This window comes from Pygocentrus nattereri, chromosome 4 (assembly GCF_015220715.1).
Source record: "Pygocentrus nattereri isolate fPygNat1 chromosome 4, fPygNat1.pri, whole genome shotgun sequence".
Taxonomy (NCBI): Eukaryota; Metazoa; Chordata; class Actinopteri; order Characiformes; family Serrasalmidae; genus Pygocentrus; species Pygocentrus nattereri.
Genome location: NC_051214.1, coordinates 26,743,382 through 26,762,061, shown reverse-complemented (window position 1 = coordinate 26,762,061; position 18,680 = coordinate 26,743,382). Strand labels below are relative to the sequence as shown.

The 18,680-nt window shown below is 40.1% G+C and overlaps 1 protein-coding gene across 1 annotated transcript; it reads right to left on the bottom strand.

Annotated features, from left to right (window-relative positions):
* Positions 1–6,147: 6,147 nt before the first annotated feature.
* Positions 6,148–16,485, bottom strand: LOC108415267 (cytochrome P450 2J2-like). Its single transcript, XM_017688292.2, has 10 exons — positions 16,137–16,485; positions 12,238–12,397; positions 11,956–12,105; positions 11,225–11,385; positions 10,827–11,003; positions 10,597–10,738; positions 9,772–9,959; positions 9,187–9,328; positions 6,730–6,932; positions 6,148–6,534 (listed from the first exon to the last, which is right to left on the bottom strand). The coding sequence occupies exons 1-9, from the start codon at positions 16,317–16,319 to the stop codon at positions 6,757–6,759; spliced, it is 1,479 nt and encodes a 492-aa protein (XP_017543781.1). The 5' UTR covers positions 16,320–16,485; the 3' UTR covers positions 6,148–6,534; positions 6,730–6,756.
* Between the last annotated feature and the right edge of the window lie 2,195 nt (positions 16,486–18,680).

Sequence of the window (18,680 nt, the reverse complement as noted above, 5' to 3'; positions counted from 1 at the left end):
AAATTGACACTATAGCATGCATTTAATCTACATATGCATTCATATTTCAGTATATTGACAAATATGTATACATTGTAATACATTTAAAGACTAGACATTTTAATATTCTAAGCACATATATATTGTAAAAATCACATAGATTACATGTATATTTTTTTAAATGAAAGTGTGTGTTTACTATTCTTCCATATGGCATGAATCAAAACAGCAACATCAGCATAACCTAATTACTATAGCAGCAAATGACAATAAATAAGAAAATAACGAGAAATGTTATAACAAACCACAACATATTACATGATTCCTTTGTAATTTATCAAAATCAATCAATCAACCTTTATTTTGACTCGGAAGTACATTGAGGGCAACCCTCATTTTCAATGTAGCCGAGCATTTACAAAAACAGGGATTGACATGATCATTTTAAATTAAAAGAAAGTTTAAAATAACAGTGAATAAAAGATAAAAGTAGATAAAAATAGAACTTGAGATTTAAGTGGTAAGAAATTAAGATCAAAAATAGGTAAGAAATTAGTAAGGTAATAGTACAATATCACAAATTAAAAAAGTAATGATAAAAAAAAAAACTATTTTTTTATACATTTTCAAGATACCACCTGTCAATCTTAATATCAAAAATATTTCATTTCAAGTCAAATTATCCAGTTAACAGTGCTAGTTCCACTGTAAGTAACTGAAGCCTTTAATACTGAATTGCCTTCAATGTGGAGCTCTGATTTGGTTAATGTTTCTCACCACAGCAGCTGACAGCCAATGAAATGTGATTAAACAAGCTAACAGACACAAAGAACACACGAGTTTAATTAATCCTGTAGGAGCCATTTTATTTGCACTTATAGGTAGGTTTTAGTGTAGTTTTAGACTTAGTCACTTGGGGGAGCACTTCACTTTAGCTTAGGTCACGTAGGTCACAGGTATAAATGCAGGTGCCAGTGATTAGTGAGTAGGACGGCTTGGACTGGGGAACACACGGTTCTTACCGTAGCTGTGTGGAACCAGCCAAGACAGCACATTTTAACACACTGAACAGCACCGAGGTGAACTAGCCTTTGTATTAAACTTCATTTTTGCAATAAACGGGGAACAACCTCAAAGGGATATTTTCGGCTGGAACTTCACTTTTTGCTTCGAGTTGAGAACACCTTTAGTCCAGGCCGAGGCTTACAGGGTAGCCTCCATAAATCCTATCTTTGGGAACACAACACACGGTTTTTATTCAGTCAAACCAGCTCATAGTACCAGCTGAACAGCAAATCAAATAGCTCACCTTTGTGCACACTTAGATACCTTTTTTTCAAGGGATTTGTGTTCAGCTGGTGAGCTTTACCACACAGACCTTTTTTTTGTCTTTAAACAACATTCTTGAGTCTGTCAGGCTACTGAGTGTTGCCCAGGCACATCTGACTCTAAATGGTGCTTCAAGCCTAATGTTACACACTGTGTACTAATTTAAAATAAACTGGTTTGTGAACTTTAGTTATGCATACTAGAGTCAGTATGCCAGGACGTTGTTACATAAAATTCAACTCAGTGGAGCAGAACTGAATCATTTCAGTACAGCTCATTTGAGTTTCATTGGAATAGAATTGCATTTTAATAAATCTTTGTCCATTTTACATAAACCAGTTACTTAAGGACAAAAAAATGAAATGTTTAATGCCAACATATTCTCAGTTCGTAGGTCCAACAGCAGGGTTCAGGTTTTTGACTGGGGCAACTTTGGGTTAGTGGGCTTAAATGAGTTAAATTAAATCTGAACCTTACACAGATAAAGATGGAAAGCAGTGGTTACTAAGCAGTTAGTAGAGGGCCAAGACAATAAGGCAGGGCTTATGATTGTGACGGTGGGGAACAAATCCAGGGTCGTGGTCATGACAGTCCAGGTTCATATAGCTGTTCTGGGGCTATTCTGGTTCTATTCTGGGGCGGAGTCAGAAAACAAGGGGGCCGGACTAGGAAGGAACCCAAACAAAGAAGCACATGGACATGTAAACAGATGCACATGGAAGACTGAAACAACACGAGCACATGGACAGGACTGGGAGGGGCCAATTGTGACAGTACCCCAATCCCCTCCCCCACCAAAAGGCATGCAACAACGAGGTGCGCCAAACAAAAAACCAAACACAGACACAAGGTCCCAAAAACAGGGACAGAACCAAACTAAACAGGGACAGGACACAGGACAGGAGCCGGGACACAAGGAACAGAGAATGGAACAGGCACAGGAGCAGGAATGGGAGCAGGAACACAATCTGGAGCAGGAACAGGAGCAGGAACACGAACAGGAATGGGAGCGGAAGCCAAAGGCACAGACAGGAGAGGGAACAACAGGAACCATGGGCACAGGCACAGGACACGGGACAACAGGAGCCAAAGGCACAGAAAAAGGAACAAGACACTGACACTGGAATAGACCAGACACTGGAATAGACAAAACATGAACAGAACAAGGATGAAACATGGAGAGAGGATGAGGAGGCACAACACAAAACGACACCAAATGAGAGACTAGAGGCAAAACAGGATGAGGGGAAACAAGAATGTAAGACAGACCACACAAACGAGAGGGGAACAGGAACCAAGACAGACACAGGTACAGAAATGGACACACAGACAGACACCGGAACAGAAACAGAAGGAGAGACAGGAACAGGAACCACAACAGGAACGGGAACAGGCACAGACATGACATAAGGGAACAAAACCACACCAGGAACAGAGGAAGGCAAAAATGAAGAGACAGAAAAAACAAGAAAGACAGAAGCAGAAACAGGAGGCCCATGGGAAGCAGACACAGGAGAAATGGGAGGCCCATGGGGAGCAGACACAGGAGAAATGGGAGGCCCACGGGGAACATCAGACACAGGAGAAACAGGAGGCCCACAGGGAGCAGCAGACAGAGGCGAGGGCGGGATGGGCAGCAACAAAGGGGCTGCGACATCCACGAAGACAGGTGAGCCTGCAACGATGTCCATGGAGGCAGGTGAGCCTGCAACGATGTCCATGGAAGCAGGTGAGCCTGCAGCGACGTCCATGGCAACTGGCGGCGGGTCCGGAGGCTTGCCACGGGTAGCGTCCATGGGCTCAGGCTTGCCGCAGGGTGTGGCCACGGGATCAGGAATGCCATGGGGTGCACTCTCACCCTCTTCCCTCTATGGGAAGCTCACAATGGCGCTTGACAACGAGCCGAGTACCACAGTAAGGGTTATCTGCAGGTTCCTTCCATCTTACCATATCTTGCGCTGCAGGTCGCTCCTCTTTGCAGCGTTGCTCAAGCCGGGTGGACCCAAGGTGCTTACCTGAGCTCTCGTCATCCAAACCGAAGACGGGATGGTCCTTCACCCTCCTACGGGACCGACGAGACGCTCGTGTCCCCTCAGCGCCAGGGGGATTTGCTCTCACTGACTTGGCAGCGTTGGGACATGGGTAATTCAGGTAACAACGGAACAGCTACAGACCAGTATGTCGCTTACTCGCTGCGTCCTCTGTTGGTTGGTCTTTCTGTGATGGTGGGGAGCGAGGAAGTGGACGCATATGCTGAGATAAGCAACTTTTATTAAGAGCAAATCCAGGGTCATGGTCATGACAGTCCAGGTTCATATAGCCAGCATGGATAGATTGAGGGACAGACATGACGAAATACAGACAAATCCAAACTATACAAACAGTACATCAGAAAAGATTTACAAACAATTCAAACATCAAACATGAACCATATCAAACAAAAGACCAACAAGAAACTCAGGAAAACAGACGCACATGGAAGACTGAAACACGAGCACATGGACATCGTGACAGTGATCAGGGTGCCAAAGAACAGAATTTGGTTAAACATGCATTAATCATTGATGATGAACTTGCTGACTTTGCAAAAAATTTCCATTCTTAATCAAAGGGCAAAGTAGCAGGCACACAAGCACCTTTCCTCTACAAGTGTATGGTCTGCATTGCACTTTGTTCAGTATAAATCTAAGAAGGCCTGCTTAGTCAATGGCTGACTTGGGTAGGTCATGGTTCATTTTTTTTATGTGTACTCTGACCTCTGTGTTTATGACCCTTAGCATGTTTTCTTAACCAGAATAATGATACACATCACCTATCTTTACACTTTAGATGTGTACACATTTCATTAGTCTTGCATAAGACATCAGTGTAGCCTGGACATCAACAAGGTCTCAAATGACTCAGCGACACTTACAGATTTTATTACAGCTTATAACTTAGAATAGATCAATGCTTTCTTTATGTTAACTGGTTGTCTGATCACTCAGATGTGCACAGATTTCACTTAAGGAAAATAATTGTGTATTTATATATAAACATTTGTTCCTTTAGTTTGTCCACTATTCCTTTTACCTATTCACCTCAGTCACCTGTGTTTACACAAATTATATGATACTTTAAACTTGGACAGTGATCAGTGCTTTTATTGATGTATTTATCTTTTACAGATTAGGTAGTCAAACATCACAACCTGCAGGGCAGAGGTAAGATAATGGGGTTTTATTTTATGCTGTGCTTTGCCTTATTTGTTTATTAATTTTTAATTATATTACAGACACTTCACGACAAATCACCCACACAAAACATATGAGCATATCACAGCTGTTAGAATGAAACCTTGTATCTCCATTAAAAAAAATTGTGTAATTTGAAAATGCAAGCTGCCCTTTTAGATTTTGTTCAATATCCATGAGGTATGGACCAATGGAAACTGACCAAAATGCCTTACAAAAAACTAATGTATCATTGACTTGCATTCAAAGTGATTTTGCCTCGTCTCCTGTAAAGTTAAGAGTTGAATGAAATAAATAAAGAAGAAAGTCTTCAGCTAAGTTTTAAAAGATGAAATAAAATTGCATTAACAGAGTGAGGTATTTTAAATGTCTTCATAGATTTCAGGTTCAGGCTCCTATATGTGTGTACCTGTGGGATTTTCCCTCTATGTCCACATATTATTGCTGTTGTGACTTGTCCGTGTTTTTGTTTTGTTTTTTACACCATAAAAGAGCAGCTGTCTTTACATCATGTAAACATTTCATGACGAACACACACCTACACACACACGCACGCGCACGAACACACGCACACGCACGCACGAACACACGCACGCACGAACACACGCACGCATGAACACACGCACGCATGAACACACACACACAAACATGAACATACACACACACACACACACACACACACATCTTGTAAGCTGCTTCTCTGCGGAGGGCGCTGGAGCCTATCCCAGCTGTCTTCAGGTGGAAGGCAGGATGCACCCTGGAAAGGTCGCCAGTCCATCACAGTCAAGATGAACAAATCAATAAAAATGGTTTTAAAATACCAAGAATATTACTTGGTGTGGGCCCACATCTTGTAAAAACTCATTTTTCTTTGCTATATTGAAATAAAAGTTTGATGTAGTATGCAAACACTGCTAAAAGTTCACGCCAGTCCATGTATGGAAACTAAGCAGCAAAAACGGCCCTTTAAAATCCATTTTTTTGTGATGTCACAAAAACCAACACATTTTTATACATCCACCTATTCAGCCTGCAGCACCTTTGTCCTGCCCATTTATATTGGAATGTTTCAGCCGACACTGTTTTCAGAATAAAGCACAATACAGGGCAGCCAGTTAAAAAGATCATTAGAAGATCATTTATATATGTCAGTCTATTTAATTCTAAGGGATGAGGGGAGGTTTGAAAAAGGTCTTGTAAAAATAAATGTTTTTGGTAAATAAACCTACATAAAATGTAATAAATGGACCACAAAAAAATGTTGCATAGAATATATATAAGAATGATCATTGTTCAAATGTTCATTAAGACAGTGAGTGTAGTATATTATTATCTACTTATCATTAGCCAGATACAAAATGAATTAAAGTTCATACAGGCTTCATTCATAGTTTCAAGATTTGATGACTTTGTTAAACACAATGCATATTTTCTATTCATAATTTTTCCACTTTTGAGGTTTATCTTTTGTTTTACTCCAACTGTGCATCAAAATGAGAAGAATAGAGTCTATTAGACTCTGATTCCTATGTGCTGGTAGATGCTGAATGTAGTTAAATGTTCTGCAGTTCTAGAAGTATTCAGTGCTATTTTTTTGGCTTACTACTTTGTACTTCTGCTCAAGTTGTTTGTTTCGAAAAGTACATTGAGTTTTACTTAAATTATTACTTTAGGTACAGTGGGGTCCATAAGTCTGAGACCACCATTGTTGAAACAAGCAACAGATTTTTTAAACATTAACAAATAGAAACAATACACATGAAATGAAGCAAAAATATTCAAGTTCAATATTAAATTTTGCACTATTTCTAGGTCGCTATTCAAATGTAAGTGACACTTTGTACATCAAAATGTCATTTTTGTCTTGTCTATTCTTTTGAAGCTCAGGTTCAGACTTTCAGGAGAATTTGATCTGCTTATCTGAGGCCTTTGCACAAACCTGTGGAGTCAGTGCCAGCTTGAATGCACACTGTCATTAGAGCGAACGACTGACCTATGAAGAAAAATAAGACATTCTGAAAATGTATGGAGACATTCAAAGATTCTACTGTTCACTGAAACTGTTATGCAGATAACATCATTTGTACATCACATGAAAAACCTCAAATTAGAAAGAAAGGCAAAACAGAACCACTTTCACTAGTAGTCTTAGACATCCGTTTACTAAGGTAGCGGTTACCCTTCCCACCTCTTATCTGCACATGGCTTTATCTCCTTATCTTGGGACAGCACAGAACTTGTAAGGCATTGGGGCCCGCGTGAAGCCGAGATGACTGTCCAGACTGGGCTCTTCCCCAGGAGAAGGACAGAAAGTGAAGGTCTGTAAGAGGATGGTGAAGAGGAGGAAGAGTTCCGCACGAGCCAAATATTCCCCAGGACACAGCCTTTTACCTACAGACACATCCAAAACCACGTTTGTGAATTCCCTCCCAAGCTTCACCATTCAGCTCAACAAGGTAAACTGTGAAGGCTAGCTAGATAGAGAGGGAGAAAACTGTATGAAATGGAAAGAGAGGGTGATCATAAAGGTTCAGGATTAAAACCAGGAAGATTGAACAAAATGCACAAATGCACAAAGCTGTGAAACTGCGAAGCGGCTATCGGAGCGAGGATCTGCAGGAGTGCTGAATTGGTGAGCACAGAGTTCAGAGCCTGTGAGAACTTTGCTTAGTTAGCTAGCTAGCTAGCTGAGTTAGCAGATTCGTTCAGTCTACTTGTACACTAAGGCTACATATGGCTAGCTCAATGTTAAAGTACTATCACACACTAAATCTGCCTTATTAACTAGGCAGATAACAAACACTCACTCCAGTTCTACAGCAGGTAGTCAGTTAAACTTAGATTTTTCTTGTTTAAAAATGTGTGTTCACTCAGTGTAACTATGACAGGTGGCTTATTTTGTGCCTTTAACATAGACAAAAGGGAAAGCTTATGGTGTACTTTCACTTAATTCTTTGTGAATGAAGTTAATCTTTTCTTTTGCCAAGGAAGAGAGTGTCATGATTGGCTCCTCCCACTCCATGTGCTTTTTGTTTTGATCTTCCATGTGCAATTGTTTTGGTTTAGCCCCCTCGTTTCATGACTCCACCCCTGATTGTCTACACCTGTTTTCCACCTCTCCCTCATTTTCTATGTGTATTTAAGCCCTGTGTTTGCCCCTTGACTTGGCTGGTCTTTGTTTGGGTCTTTGGGTCTTTGTTTGGGTCTTTGTTTGGATCATGTGCTATGTTGGATGTTCTGTTTGTATATTTTGTTTGATTCTGATTTGTCATGTCTGCCCCCCGATCTATCCGTTTTGGCTCTATGACCCTGGACTGTCTCGACCCTGATTTTGGATTTGCCCTTAATAAATCTCGCTTATCTCAGCAAGTGCGTCCACCTCCTCGCTCCACGTTACAGAGAGCAGGAAATAAAACAATAAAACAAAAATCCCAGCATGAATTAGTATAGTAAGCAATGACTAGACATTCAAATTCAGCTTCCATTTATTGAAGATAAAAATGTATTCAAACCTATATTACCCATGTGAAAAAGTAACCACCCCTTTAAATCTAATAACTTTTTGTGTCACCTTTAAACCTCATAACTGGTCATGTCACCCTTGGCAGTAACAACTGCAAGGTGGACTACCTCATGTGCTTCGGTTCATTGACCTGTTGCATAACCCAGCTGTGTTTGAGCTTTAGGTCATGAACTGATGGGCTGACATTCTCCTTCAGGATTTTTTGATAGAGAGCAGAATTAATGGTTCCATCAATCATCCAGGTCCTGTAGAAGCAAAGCAGCCCCAGACAATCACACTACTCCCCATGTTTCACTGTTGGTATGATGTTCTTGTGGTGGAATGTGGTGTTAGCTTTACGCCATATGTAACGTGACGTATGTTTTCCAAAATGTTCCACCGTTGACTCATCAGTCCACAGAATATTATCTTATAAGTCTTGGGGGTCATGTAGATTTTTATTTTTTTTTGGCAAACTCGAGATGAGCCTTTGTGTTCTTTTTGGTCAGCAGTGAATTGTGCCTTGCAGCTCTCCCATCAATGGCATTTTTGCCCAGTGTGACTTTTATTATGGAATCATGTATTTTGACCTTAACTGAGGCAAGTGCACCTAGAGTCCTTTAGACATTTGTCTCTGTTCTTTTGTGACCTCCAGGATGAGTCGTTGATGTGTTCTTGGTGAAACTGTGGCAGACCTGCCACTTCTGGGAAGGTTCATCACTATTTCAAGTTTTCTGGATAATGGCTCTCACTGTGGGTCTCTGAAGTCCCAGAGCTTTAGCAATGGCTTTGCAACCTTCTCCAGACTGGTAGATTTCAATGACTTCGTTTCACATCTGTATTTGAATCTCTTTTGAACATGGCATCAAGTGATCAACTATGCCTTCCAGAACTCCAATCCAAGTGCTCAAAGTTAACTCCCCTCCCTCAGTCACAGTCTCCCCTCTACTACCAGCATAAACTGAAGGCACAGTCCGAACTTGCAAACTTTTTATTTAGTAGAATTTAGTTTTTTTTTTTCCTCATTTATTCATGCATAGAAAGATTGTGATTGTTGCTGCGATGCTAGAGGACCGCTAGACACAAGTCCAGAGTTGAATTTAGCTCTCAGTCCAACCCTGTACTGAAGAGATTTTGCAATACCTGCGGAAAATGGAAAGAAAGCGTCTCTCCTGCGGAAGTGACCCCCTGAATCCAGGAAGTGTCCTGGATTGAAGGTATCTGGCGTTTCCCATTCTCTTTTATCATTCAGCACAGAAGAGAGGTTGGTGATCATCACTGTTCCCTGCAGACAAAACAGAAAGCACCACAAAGAATTTTTCAGGGCTATGAGGCCTGTTAGAAGAAGAAATCATCATATTATCATTATAACATCTGTCTTTATGTTTATAAATGAATATGTTCATAAATATAAATATAAAAATGAATATAAATTTCATGAAGTATGGAACAAAAGAAACAACCCAAAACTGCTTGGAAAAGCTCTGCTTCCATTGACTTACATTAAAAGTATGTTTTTTCCTTCTAATGTAAAGTTACTATTTAAGAGATACTAGGTTTTCTTCCGTCAGTGATAATGACATTGATATATACCACAGGAATGAAAGATATTACATCCACATATATTTGTCTTTCGTTTTACTTATTGTGTTGATATAGTTTGTTCATGTGGTAATAATGTTCATCAGCAGTGTAGTCATATAGTTCAATTGCAATATTTTTCTTTACCTTTGGAATGAAGTAGCTCCCCAGTGTAGTGTCTTTTATTGCCACCCTGGACATGTTTAGTGGGACAATATTGCCTTTCCTGTGGACCTCATGAAGAACAGCATTGGTGTATGGCATGCTGGCCTTGTCTGCCAAAGTGCATATACTTGAACGTCCAATCATGCGGTCAATCTCCTCCTGGACCTTCTCTGATTGGGGACATTTTTGATTAGACAAACTATTTAAATTTGTCCACAAAGAAACAGTTTAAATTGTACTGCATAGCAAATATAATAACTGGATAGTACATGTAATAATTTCAGACTTAATATGCCTGAATGAATGCAGGCAACTGTTCATCTGTTGTGTCTTCAACAATCCAGTATATTAATAGTAATCCAGTATATTAATTTGTCCCCCTTGGCTGCAACAACCGTCTCTACTCTTCTGGGAAAGCTTTACACTATATGTTGGAACATTGGTGAGGTCAGCTGTTGATGTTGAATCATTAGACTCCACTTCAACTCATCTCAAAGGTTTTGAGTGGTGGCCCATCACTCCAGAGAACTCAGTTCCCCTGCTCCAAAGCCAAAGCTGATGAGCTTCATACCCCTTTCGCCATTCTCAGGTTTGTGTGTAACATTCTACTTCTTCCTCTTTTTTGGAGGTCACATGACCATGTGTGTACAGTTTATTGCCTTTGTAAGCAAAAAGCCTTGATGTTGCTGAATGCATTAATTAGAAAACGTGTCTGGATACTTTTAGACATGTCTATTTTGTCCATCTGTGGCATTGGTTATTATTACTTAAGACACTGTCAGTTCACTGCTCTCTCAGAAAGCATACCCTGAATCAGTGGATATTTCATCATGTACAAAAGAGCCCAGCATAAAGTGGTGGTAGTGGTCCCTGTTCCTCCCTCGAAGAGATCAACCATACACCATGCCAGGTTATCCAAATCAAACCGGGCCTCTTTGTCGTTCTTCCTCTGAAAAAGTATAATTTCATATTTTAAAATTTGCATTCAAAATGACTAAAAATTACCTCACAAGCTTACCCATATATATATTTACTACCTTCTCAATTTCTGCTAAGTAAGTGTCAATGTAATCTCGAGGCTCATTTGGGTCCCAGTCCAGTTTGTGCTTCTCAATCTTCTCTTTGAGAAAGGCTGCAAGTCTGCGGTAGTTTGTGATTATAATATGATGTGGTCCTGGTATCCTGCTCATTATGCTTGGGAATGCATCATACCACTGAAAAGCATAAAATAAAGAGTGATGCTTTATGTAGTAGTCAGTAGCACTTAAACATGTCATCTTAATATGATTTAAGTTTTTACCTGACAGTGTATATGGTGTGTATAGCTTTGTATGGTATTTTATTCCTATTTGAAATTAATTTGTGATGTTGCACTTCACTAGGATTTTTAATTTGGTTTTCATTTTAATTTTGAGTGTAAAGCTGAACCCTTTACCTCATTCCAAACAGAGCCAGTGAGGTGCACAGACTCTGCACTCATGCGTAGAAGTTTCTGGAACTGAATGTCATCGTACTCGTAGCGCTGGCCAAATACCAGGGTGCCAATCACATTTGCCACTGCATTATTGATTTTGACCAGAGGGTCAAATGGATGGCCTGTAGCAATTGAAAAACATCTTTCAAGTACAAGATACACCGTGCTATAAAAGGGGAACAGGGAAGCTTTTAATGAAAAGTACCACTTTTCTTCATCTTAGGTAATAGTTAATTGGGGCGGGGGGGGGGGTGCTGGAGCCTATCCCAGCTGTCATCGGGTGGGAGGCATGATACACCCTGGACAGGTCGCCGGTCCATCACAGGGCATCCAACAAAGCATCAAATTCAAAATGGGCATATATTTTTCAAAACAACAAAAATTTCAGAGCTTCAACACTTGATATGGTGTCTTAGTAGCATTTTCTTTAAAAATTATTCATATGATTTGCCAATCATTGCATTCTATTATTTACATTCTACACAGCATCCCAACTTTTTTGGAAATGGGGTTGTATATTTCAGTCTTTCAGTTTTCCACATACTGTTCATAATGTTTGATATGTTTGAATCGTGCAAATTCAAAGCACTGTTTCTGTGCACAACACTAAGCAGCCCTCTAGAGAGTGAAGCAATCAGGAAATTCCAATTACATGTAATAAGAGGCTCTTCCTGCATCATCACAGGACTTACCCTGTTCCTCTTTGAATGCCTCACAGAGGAAATGACACTCTCGCTGGATGTGGTGTTCCAGAGTCTTTTTCCCCTCTCCAAAGTTCTTCAGGTGGCTAACAGCAAACTGCTGCTGCTTCCTCCATGAGTAGCCATTGCTGAACGACAGGCCTTTTGTCAGGTTTCATCCAGAAGAATGAGAGGAAGTCATATAAATCAGAAAGAATCATTGTAAAAAGACATCAGTAAATATGAGGTTACAGATGGCTGATGTTTAGGATGATTCCTTTATGATTTTCTTACCTCTCCCTTGGTAAATTTCACCAAATAGGGGTGTAACATAACGTGCAAAGCTGTCCACTTGAGTGACAAGAGCTTCCTTTACCATCTTATATCCAGAAACGTACACTATTTTAGTGCTGCCTCTCCGCAGACTGAAAATATCCCCATACTCTTCTGTCAACTGTAAAAACAAAACAGATCATTTACACACTTCTGTTGGTGCTTACAGTGAAATCACTGAAAAGTCGCAGTGCTTTCTAGCATGTGTTCTAAACTCCAGGACCAACTGCACAATATGGGCAAAACTGTTGGGACACCTACCCATTACACCTACAAGAGTTTTTATGACACCCCATTCTAAATCCAAAGGCATTAATATGGACTTTGTTCCCCTTTCCACTCTTCTGTAAAGGCTTTTTACAAGATTTTGGAGTGTCCATGTGAATTTTTGCCCATTCATCCAGAAGAGTATTTGTGAGGTCAAATACTGATGGTGGACGAGAGGGCCTGGCTCACAATCTCTGTTCTAGTTCAACCCAAAGGTGTTTGATGGGGTTGAGGTCAGGGCTCTGTGCAGGCCATTCAAGTTCTTCCTTACCCAAACACGCCTTTATGGACTGGGACACACTCATGCTGTGCCCAAACTGTTCCATCAAATTTGGAAGCATTCAATTGTCCAAAATGTCTTGGTATGTTAAATACCAGTACTTGGTAGACTTATGGCAGAGGTGGCATCCTGTGACAAAGCCATGTTTAAGGTCACTGAGCTCATTAGTACAACCCATTTTACTACCAATGAAGATTGTATCTGCCTGTTAACAATGGGTGTGGCTGGAACACTTGAACTCAATGACAAGGAAGTGTGTCCCTAAACGTTTATCTATCTATCTATCTATCTATCTATCTATCTATCTATCTATCTATCTATCTATCTATCTATCTATCTATCTATCATTGCACCGAATTGATACTTTCAAATATTATTGAAATAAATCATTAAAATCCAAACCAAATGTTTCAGTACTGACTGTTTCAGTTGTGACAATTTTAGCTAATTTTGAGCAAAACACTAGTCAGTACATGATAAGCAAACACTTCTCATGTTGTCATATCATGGTAATTTTACTAAAAGTAAAATTAGGCTAAAATTAGGCTTTGTTTTGATAGCAATGTAAAATTATGGGACAATTTCTGATTTCATATTTTTTAATATAAAATTAAATCTTTCAACTTTAAAAATAGTGTATTCAATTGAATATGAAGGTTGAAAAGGATTTTCATGTTTTACACAATGTCCCAACTTCATTAGAATTGGGGTTGTGTATATATATATATATGTATGTATGTATGTATGTATGTATGTATATATATATATGTATGTATATAGTTTCTGTGTGTGTGTGTGTGTGTGTGTGTGTGTGTGTGTGTGTGTGTGTATACACTGCTCAAAAAAATAAAGGGAACACTCAAATAACACAATATAACTCTAAGTATATCAAACTTCTGTGAAATCAAACTGTCCACTTAGGAAGCAACACTGATTGACAATCAATTTCACAGCTGTTGTGCAAATGGAATAGACAACAGGTGGAAATTATTGGCAATTAGCAAGACACACTCAATAAAGTTCTGGTTCTGCAGGTGGGGACCTCAGACCACTTCTCAGTACCGATGCTTTCTGGCTGATGTTTTGGTCACTTTTGAATGTTGGTGGTGCTTTCACACTCGTGGTAGCATGAGACGGACTCTACAACCCACACAAGTGGCTCAGGTAGTGCAGCTCATCCAGGATGGCACATCAATGCAAGCTGTGGCAAGAAGGTTTGCTTTGTCTGTCAGCGTAGTGTCCAGAGGCTGGAGGCGCTACCAGGAGACAGGCCAGTACACCAGTAGACGTGGAGGAGGCCGTAGGAGGGCAACAACCCAGCAGCAGGACCGCTACCTCCGCCTTTGTGCAAGGAGGAACAGGAGGAGCACTGCCAGAGCCCTGCAAAATGACCTCCTGCAGGCCACAAATGTGCATGTGTCTGCACAAACGGTTAGAAACCGACTCCATGAGGATGGTATGAGGGCCTGACGTCCACAGATGGGGGTTGTGCTCACAGCCCAACACCGTGCAGGATGCTTGGCATTTGCTAGAGAACACCAGGATTGGCAAATTCGCCACTGGCGCCCTGTGCTCTTCACAGATGAAAGCAGGTTCACACTTAGCACATGTGACAGACGTGACAGAAGTTGGAGACACCATGGAGAGCGTTCTGCTGCCTGCAGCGTCCTTTAGCATGACCGGTTTGGCAGTGGGTCAGTAATGGTGTGGGGTGTCATTTCTTTGGAGGGCCGCACAGCCCTCCATGTGCTCGCCAGAGGTAGCCTGACTGCCATTAGGTACCGAGATGAGATCCTCAGACCCCTTGTGAGACCATATGCTGGTGCGTTGGCTCTGGGTTCCTCCTAATGCAGGACAATGCTAGACCTCATGTGGCTGGAGTGTGTCAGCAGTTCCTGCAAGATGAAGGCATTGAAGCTATGGACTGGCCCACCTGTTCCCCAGACCTGAATCTGATTGAGCACATCTGGGACATCATGTCTCGCTCCATCCACCAACGCCACGTTGCACCACAGACTGTCCAGGAGTTGGCGGATGCTTTAGTCCAGGTCTGGGAGGAGATCCCTCAGGAGACCATCTGCCACTTCATCAGGAGCATGCCCAGGCGTTGTAGAGAGGTCATACAGGCACGTGGAGGCCACACACAATACTGAGCCTCATTTTGACTTGTTTTAAGGACATTACATCAAAGTTGGATCAGCCTGTAGTGTGTTTTTCCACTTTAATTTTGTGTGTGACTCCAAATCCAGGCCTCCATTGGTTAATACATTTTATTTCCACTGATGATTTTTGTGTGATTTTGTTGTCAGCACATTCAACTTTGTACAGAACAAAGAATTCAATGAGAATATTTCATTCATTCAGATCTAGGATGTGTTATTTGAGTGTTCCCTTTATTTTTTTGAGCAGTGTATATACATACATATATAAATGAGACAAACATGCCATATATATTTATACATACACAGAAACATATATAAATAATGAGACGTAATTTAGTAGAGTGGTCTGCTGGTATGCGCAATGCCAAGATGTTATAGTCTGTAATAAAAGGTTAGGTAATCATTATGATACTCTTGATAATATGATTTTTATATCAGCGCATGCTTAGATAAAACAGAGAAAGACTTTCTATGGAGGTGTACTTAGCAGTAGGAAGGAAATATATTAATATGCAGCACTAAACATACAAAAAAACTTTAAAATTCACAGGGGATTTGTGATAAAATCAAACTGTGGGCTTTCAAGTGATTCACATCTGTAATGTACACAGATGGCAGAACTGAAAGTGCCACAATGAGGAAATGCAATTCCAAATCAGGGATTTTTTTTGTAATTATGACAGATTCAGATCATTAAAACTAAGAAAATGAAATTTCAAAAGCACATTGCTTTTCCATATTAACATTTTCCAGCATTATAGAAAGAAATGCAAATACAAATTGAATTTAAATCATGTTTATAATAATGCAGACTCACTTTGGAAATGTAATTGTAAATACCAAATTCAATTAGCATTTCCAAATTTACATTTGAATTTTCAAAGTTGCATTCGAATTTGAATAAAATCCAGAATATGCTGCCACAGATGACATTGCAGTGAGACACAGATGCAAACAGAGAGCATGGTGAGGAGCCAGAGAGGCAGTTAAAGATCACATAGATACAGTCAGACTCCGTGACACATGCACTGGCTAGTAGAAGCTTACCATTCAAATATCTAGATTAGAGGCACCCTTTGTCTGCAAAATGTTTTACTGTACTGTACTGTTTTATGTTATAAAGACTAATAGAAATAATAGAAAGCACTCACTTTGTCCATAGCTTTATAGTCAACTCCTGTGAAGACATTTCCCAAAAAAGGCAAAGGCAGCGGTCCTGGAGGAAAGTTAGGTGGATTTTTGTTCCAAATATAATCGACAAGAATCAAGACAATAGGAATGATAATCAACCACCATTTAACACCAAACAGCTCAAATAAGGCATATAAAATCATAGCTAATTCTGTCTTAGAAGAGTTGATATAGTAAGCAGCCGTCTAGGCCAGCATGCATTTGTATAGTTATTCTATAGTGCAATTCAAACAGTCACCACAGCATATGTGTGTAGGGTTTGTCTGTGTGTTTGCATGAGTATGTGTGTCGAGCATGTGTGCACGTTTCTCTGGAGAGAGAGAGATGAGTGATAGAGGCAAATGGTGGTGGGTTAGATAGCACAAAGGTTTGTGTTATTTTGGTACTACAGGGTTCAGTGTTACATAACCAGGGGCTGGCGTGGTCTCCAAGTAAAACAACCCATTTATTTACATTCTGTTGAATTCTAAAAGGGGCCCACAGAGAACACATTCCAGCTCTGTCCTCTCCGTGTCCTCTACTTATTTGCACACAGGAATCAAATACTCACACTGCTTTAAAATCAAGGCAGAGTTCACTGAATACAAAAGGTGAAACATACAGTCACATGTAAAAGACATATATATTTAATTGGACACCCCAGTTAAACAACATGCTTTGTTGATTTCCTAAGTGAAAAGTAAGAGAACACGTCGTCTACAGAGAATAAATTTTCATACAGCATTTTTACGGCACAGTTTTTGCTTATTTGCTTAGTTTAACATATAAAAAGTAATAGAAAAATAAACAATAAAAAAAAGGTTTTCCACAGACCATGGGGTTTTTTCCCCAATACATTGGGGAAATTTTCCACTAAAATTCACAGAGGAATGTGTTATTTAAAGCAACACTGTAATATTTTGTCAAAACAAAGTAACATTGCTGAATGTGGAGAACACTGCTGTAAGTCACCCTGTAAAGCCTGAATTAACCATTTAAAAGTCATGAATTATGAACAGGTTTGGCAGAAGTTTTCCTGACCATATCATACGTCTTTATGTGTTAACGTCACATGGACAGGCTCAGAAAGAAGGTCCAACTTAATGTTTAGGTCCCAAATACATAATCAAAGCTACACTGATGAAGATATGATCACAATCGTATATCATTCACTCACATCATTGGAAGACACAATCTTTGCCAAGCTTTGACCGAGTGCTCTTTGAATACTCTTTCAACACACTCTCAAGAGTCGGATTCAACTGTTTATGGAGGTCCAAAGCAGAACCAACATTAAAAAATATTCTTCAGCACATTGCTTGCCATTACATATTTTCACCAGAGAGGTCTCCAAATGCCCAAATCCGACAGTGTTGCTTTAAGTTTGTTTTCTGTACAGGATGTGTTCCAAAACAAAACATGTGTAAACAAAACAAGCTATTTGACCAGGAGTGTTCAAACTTTATGCTGACTGAAAATGCAGATCTTAGCTTGAATAAATGAATAAATAAATACATACACATACAAAACTACAGCAATAGCTGTGATGGTGTGGCAAACCTGGTGGTCCCCCTGCTGAGATGGAGCAATGAAAATCTGTACTTTGGTCTGATCAGTTGAAATGTGATATTATTGGTTTCACCTGCCGTGTCTTTGTGAGATACAGAAGAGGTGACCGAATGGTTTCTACATGTGTTTCCCACCGTGAAGCATGGAGGAGGAGATGTGATAGTGTGGCGGTGAATTGCTGGTGACAGCGTTGGTGATTAATTCAAAACTCAAGGCACACTTAACCAGCATGGCTACTACAACGTTCTGCGGCGATATGTCATCCCATTTGGTTTCCGCATAGTGGGACCATCATTTGTTTTTCAACAGGACAATGACGCCAAGCACACCTCCAGGCTATGTAAGGGCTTCAAGCAGGACAGCGATGGGGTGCTGCATCACGTGACCTGGCCTCCACAATCACCCAGCCTAAACCCAATTGAGATGGTTTGGGCTGAGTTGGACCACAGAGTGAAGGAAAAGTGCTTTGCACCTCTGGGAACTCCTTCAAGACTGTTGGTACCAGTTCAGTACCTCATGAAGCTGATTAAGAAAATGCGAAGAATTTGCAAAGCTGTCATCAAAGCGCAAGCTGGCTACTTTGAAGAATCTAAAGTATAAAATATATTGTAATTCATTTAACACTATTTTAACACTTTTTGTTTACTACATCATCAAGTTATAGATATTATTACAGATTTTTGTATTTTTCTATTTGTATATATTCATGTAGATAGGATTCTTTATATTTATTCTTCCTGTTTTCACCTTTATTACTATTTCTGTACTGTGTTGTGTGACTGCTACTGGCTGCTAAATTTCGTTCAGCATCCATCCATCCATCCATCCATCCATTCATCCGTCCATCCATCCGTCCGTCCATCCATCCATCCATCCATCCATCCATCCATCCATCCATCCATCCATCCATTCATTGAAGACCCACATATGCAAGTGTAAGAATACAAATGCAGAAA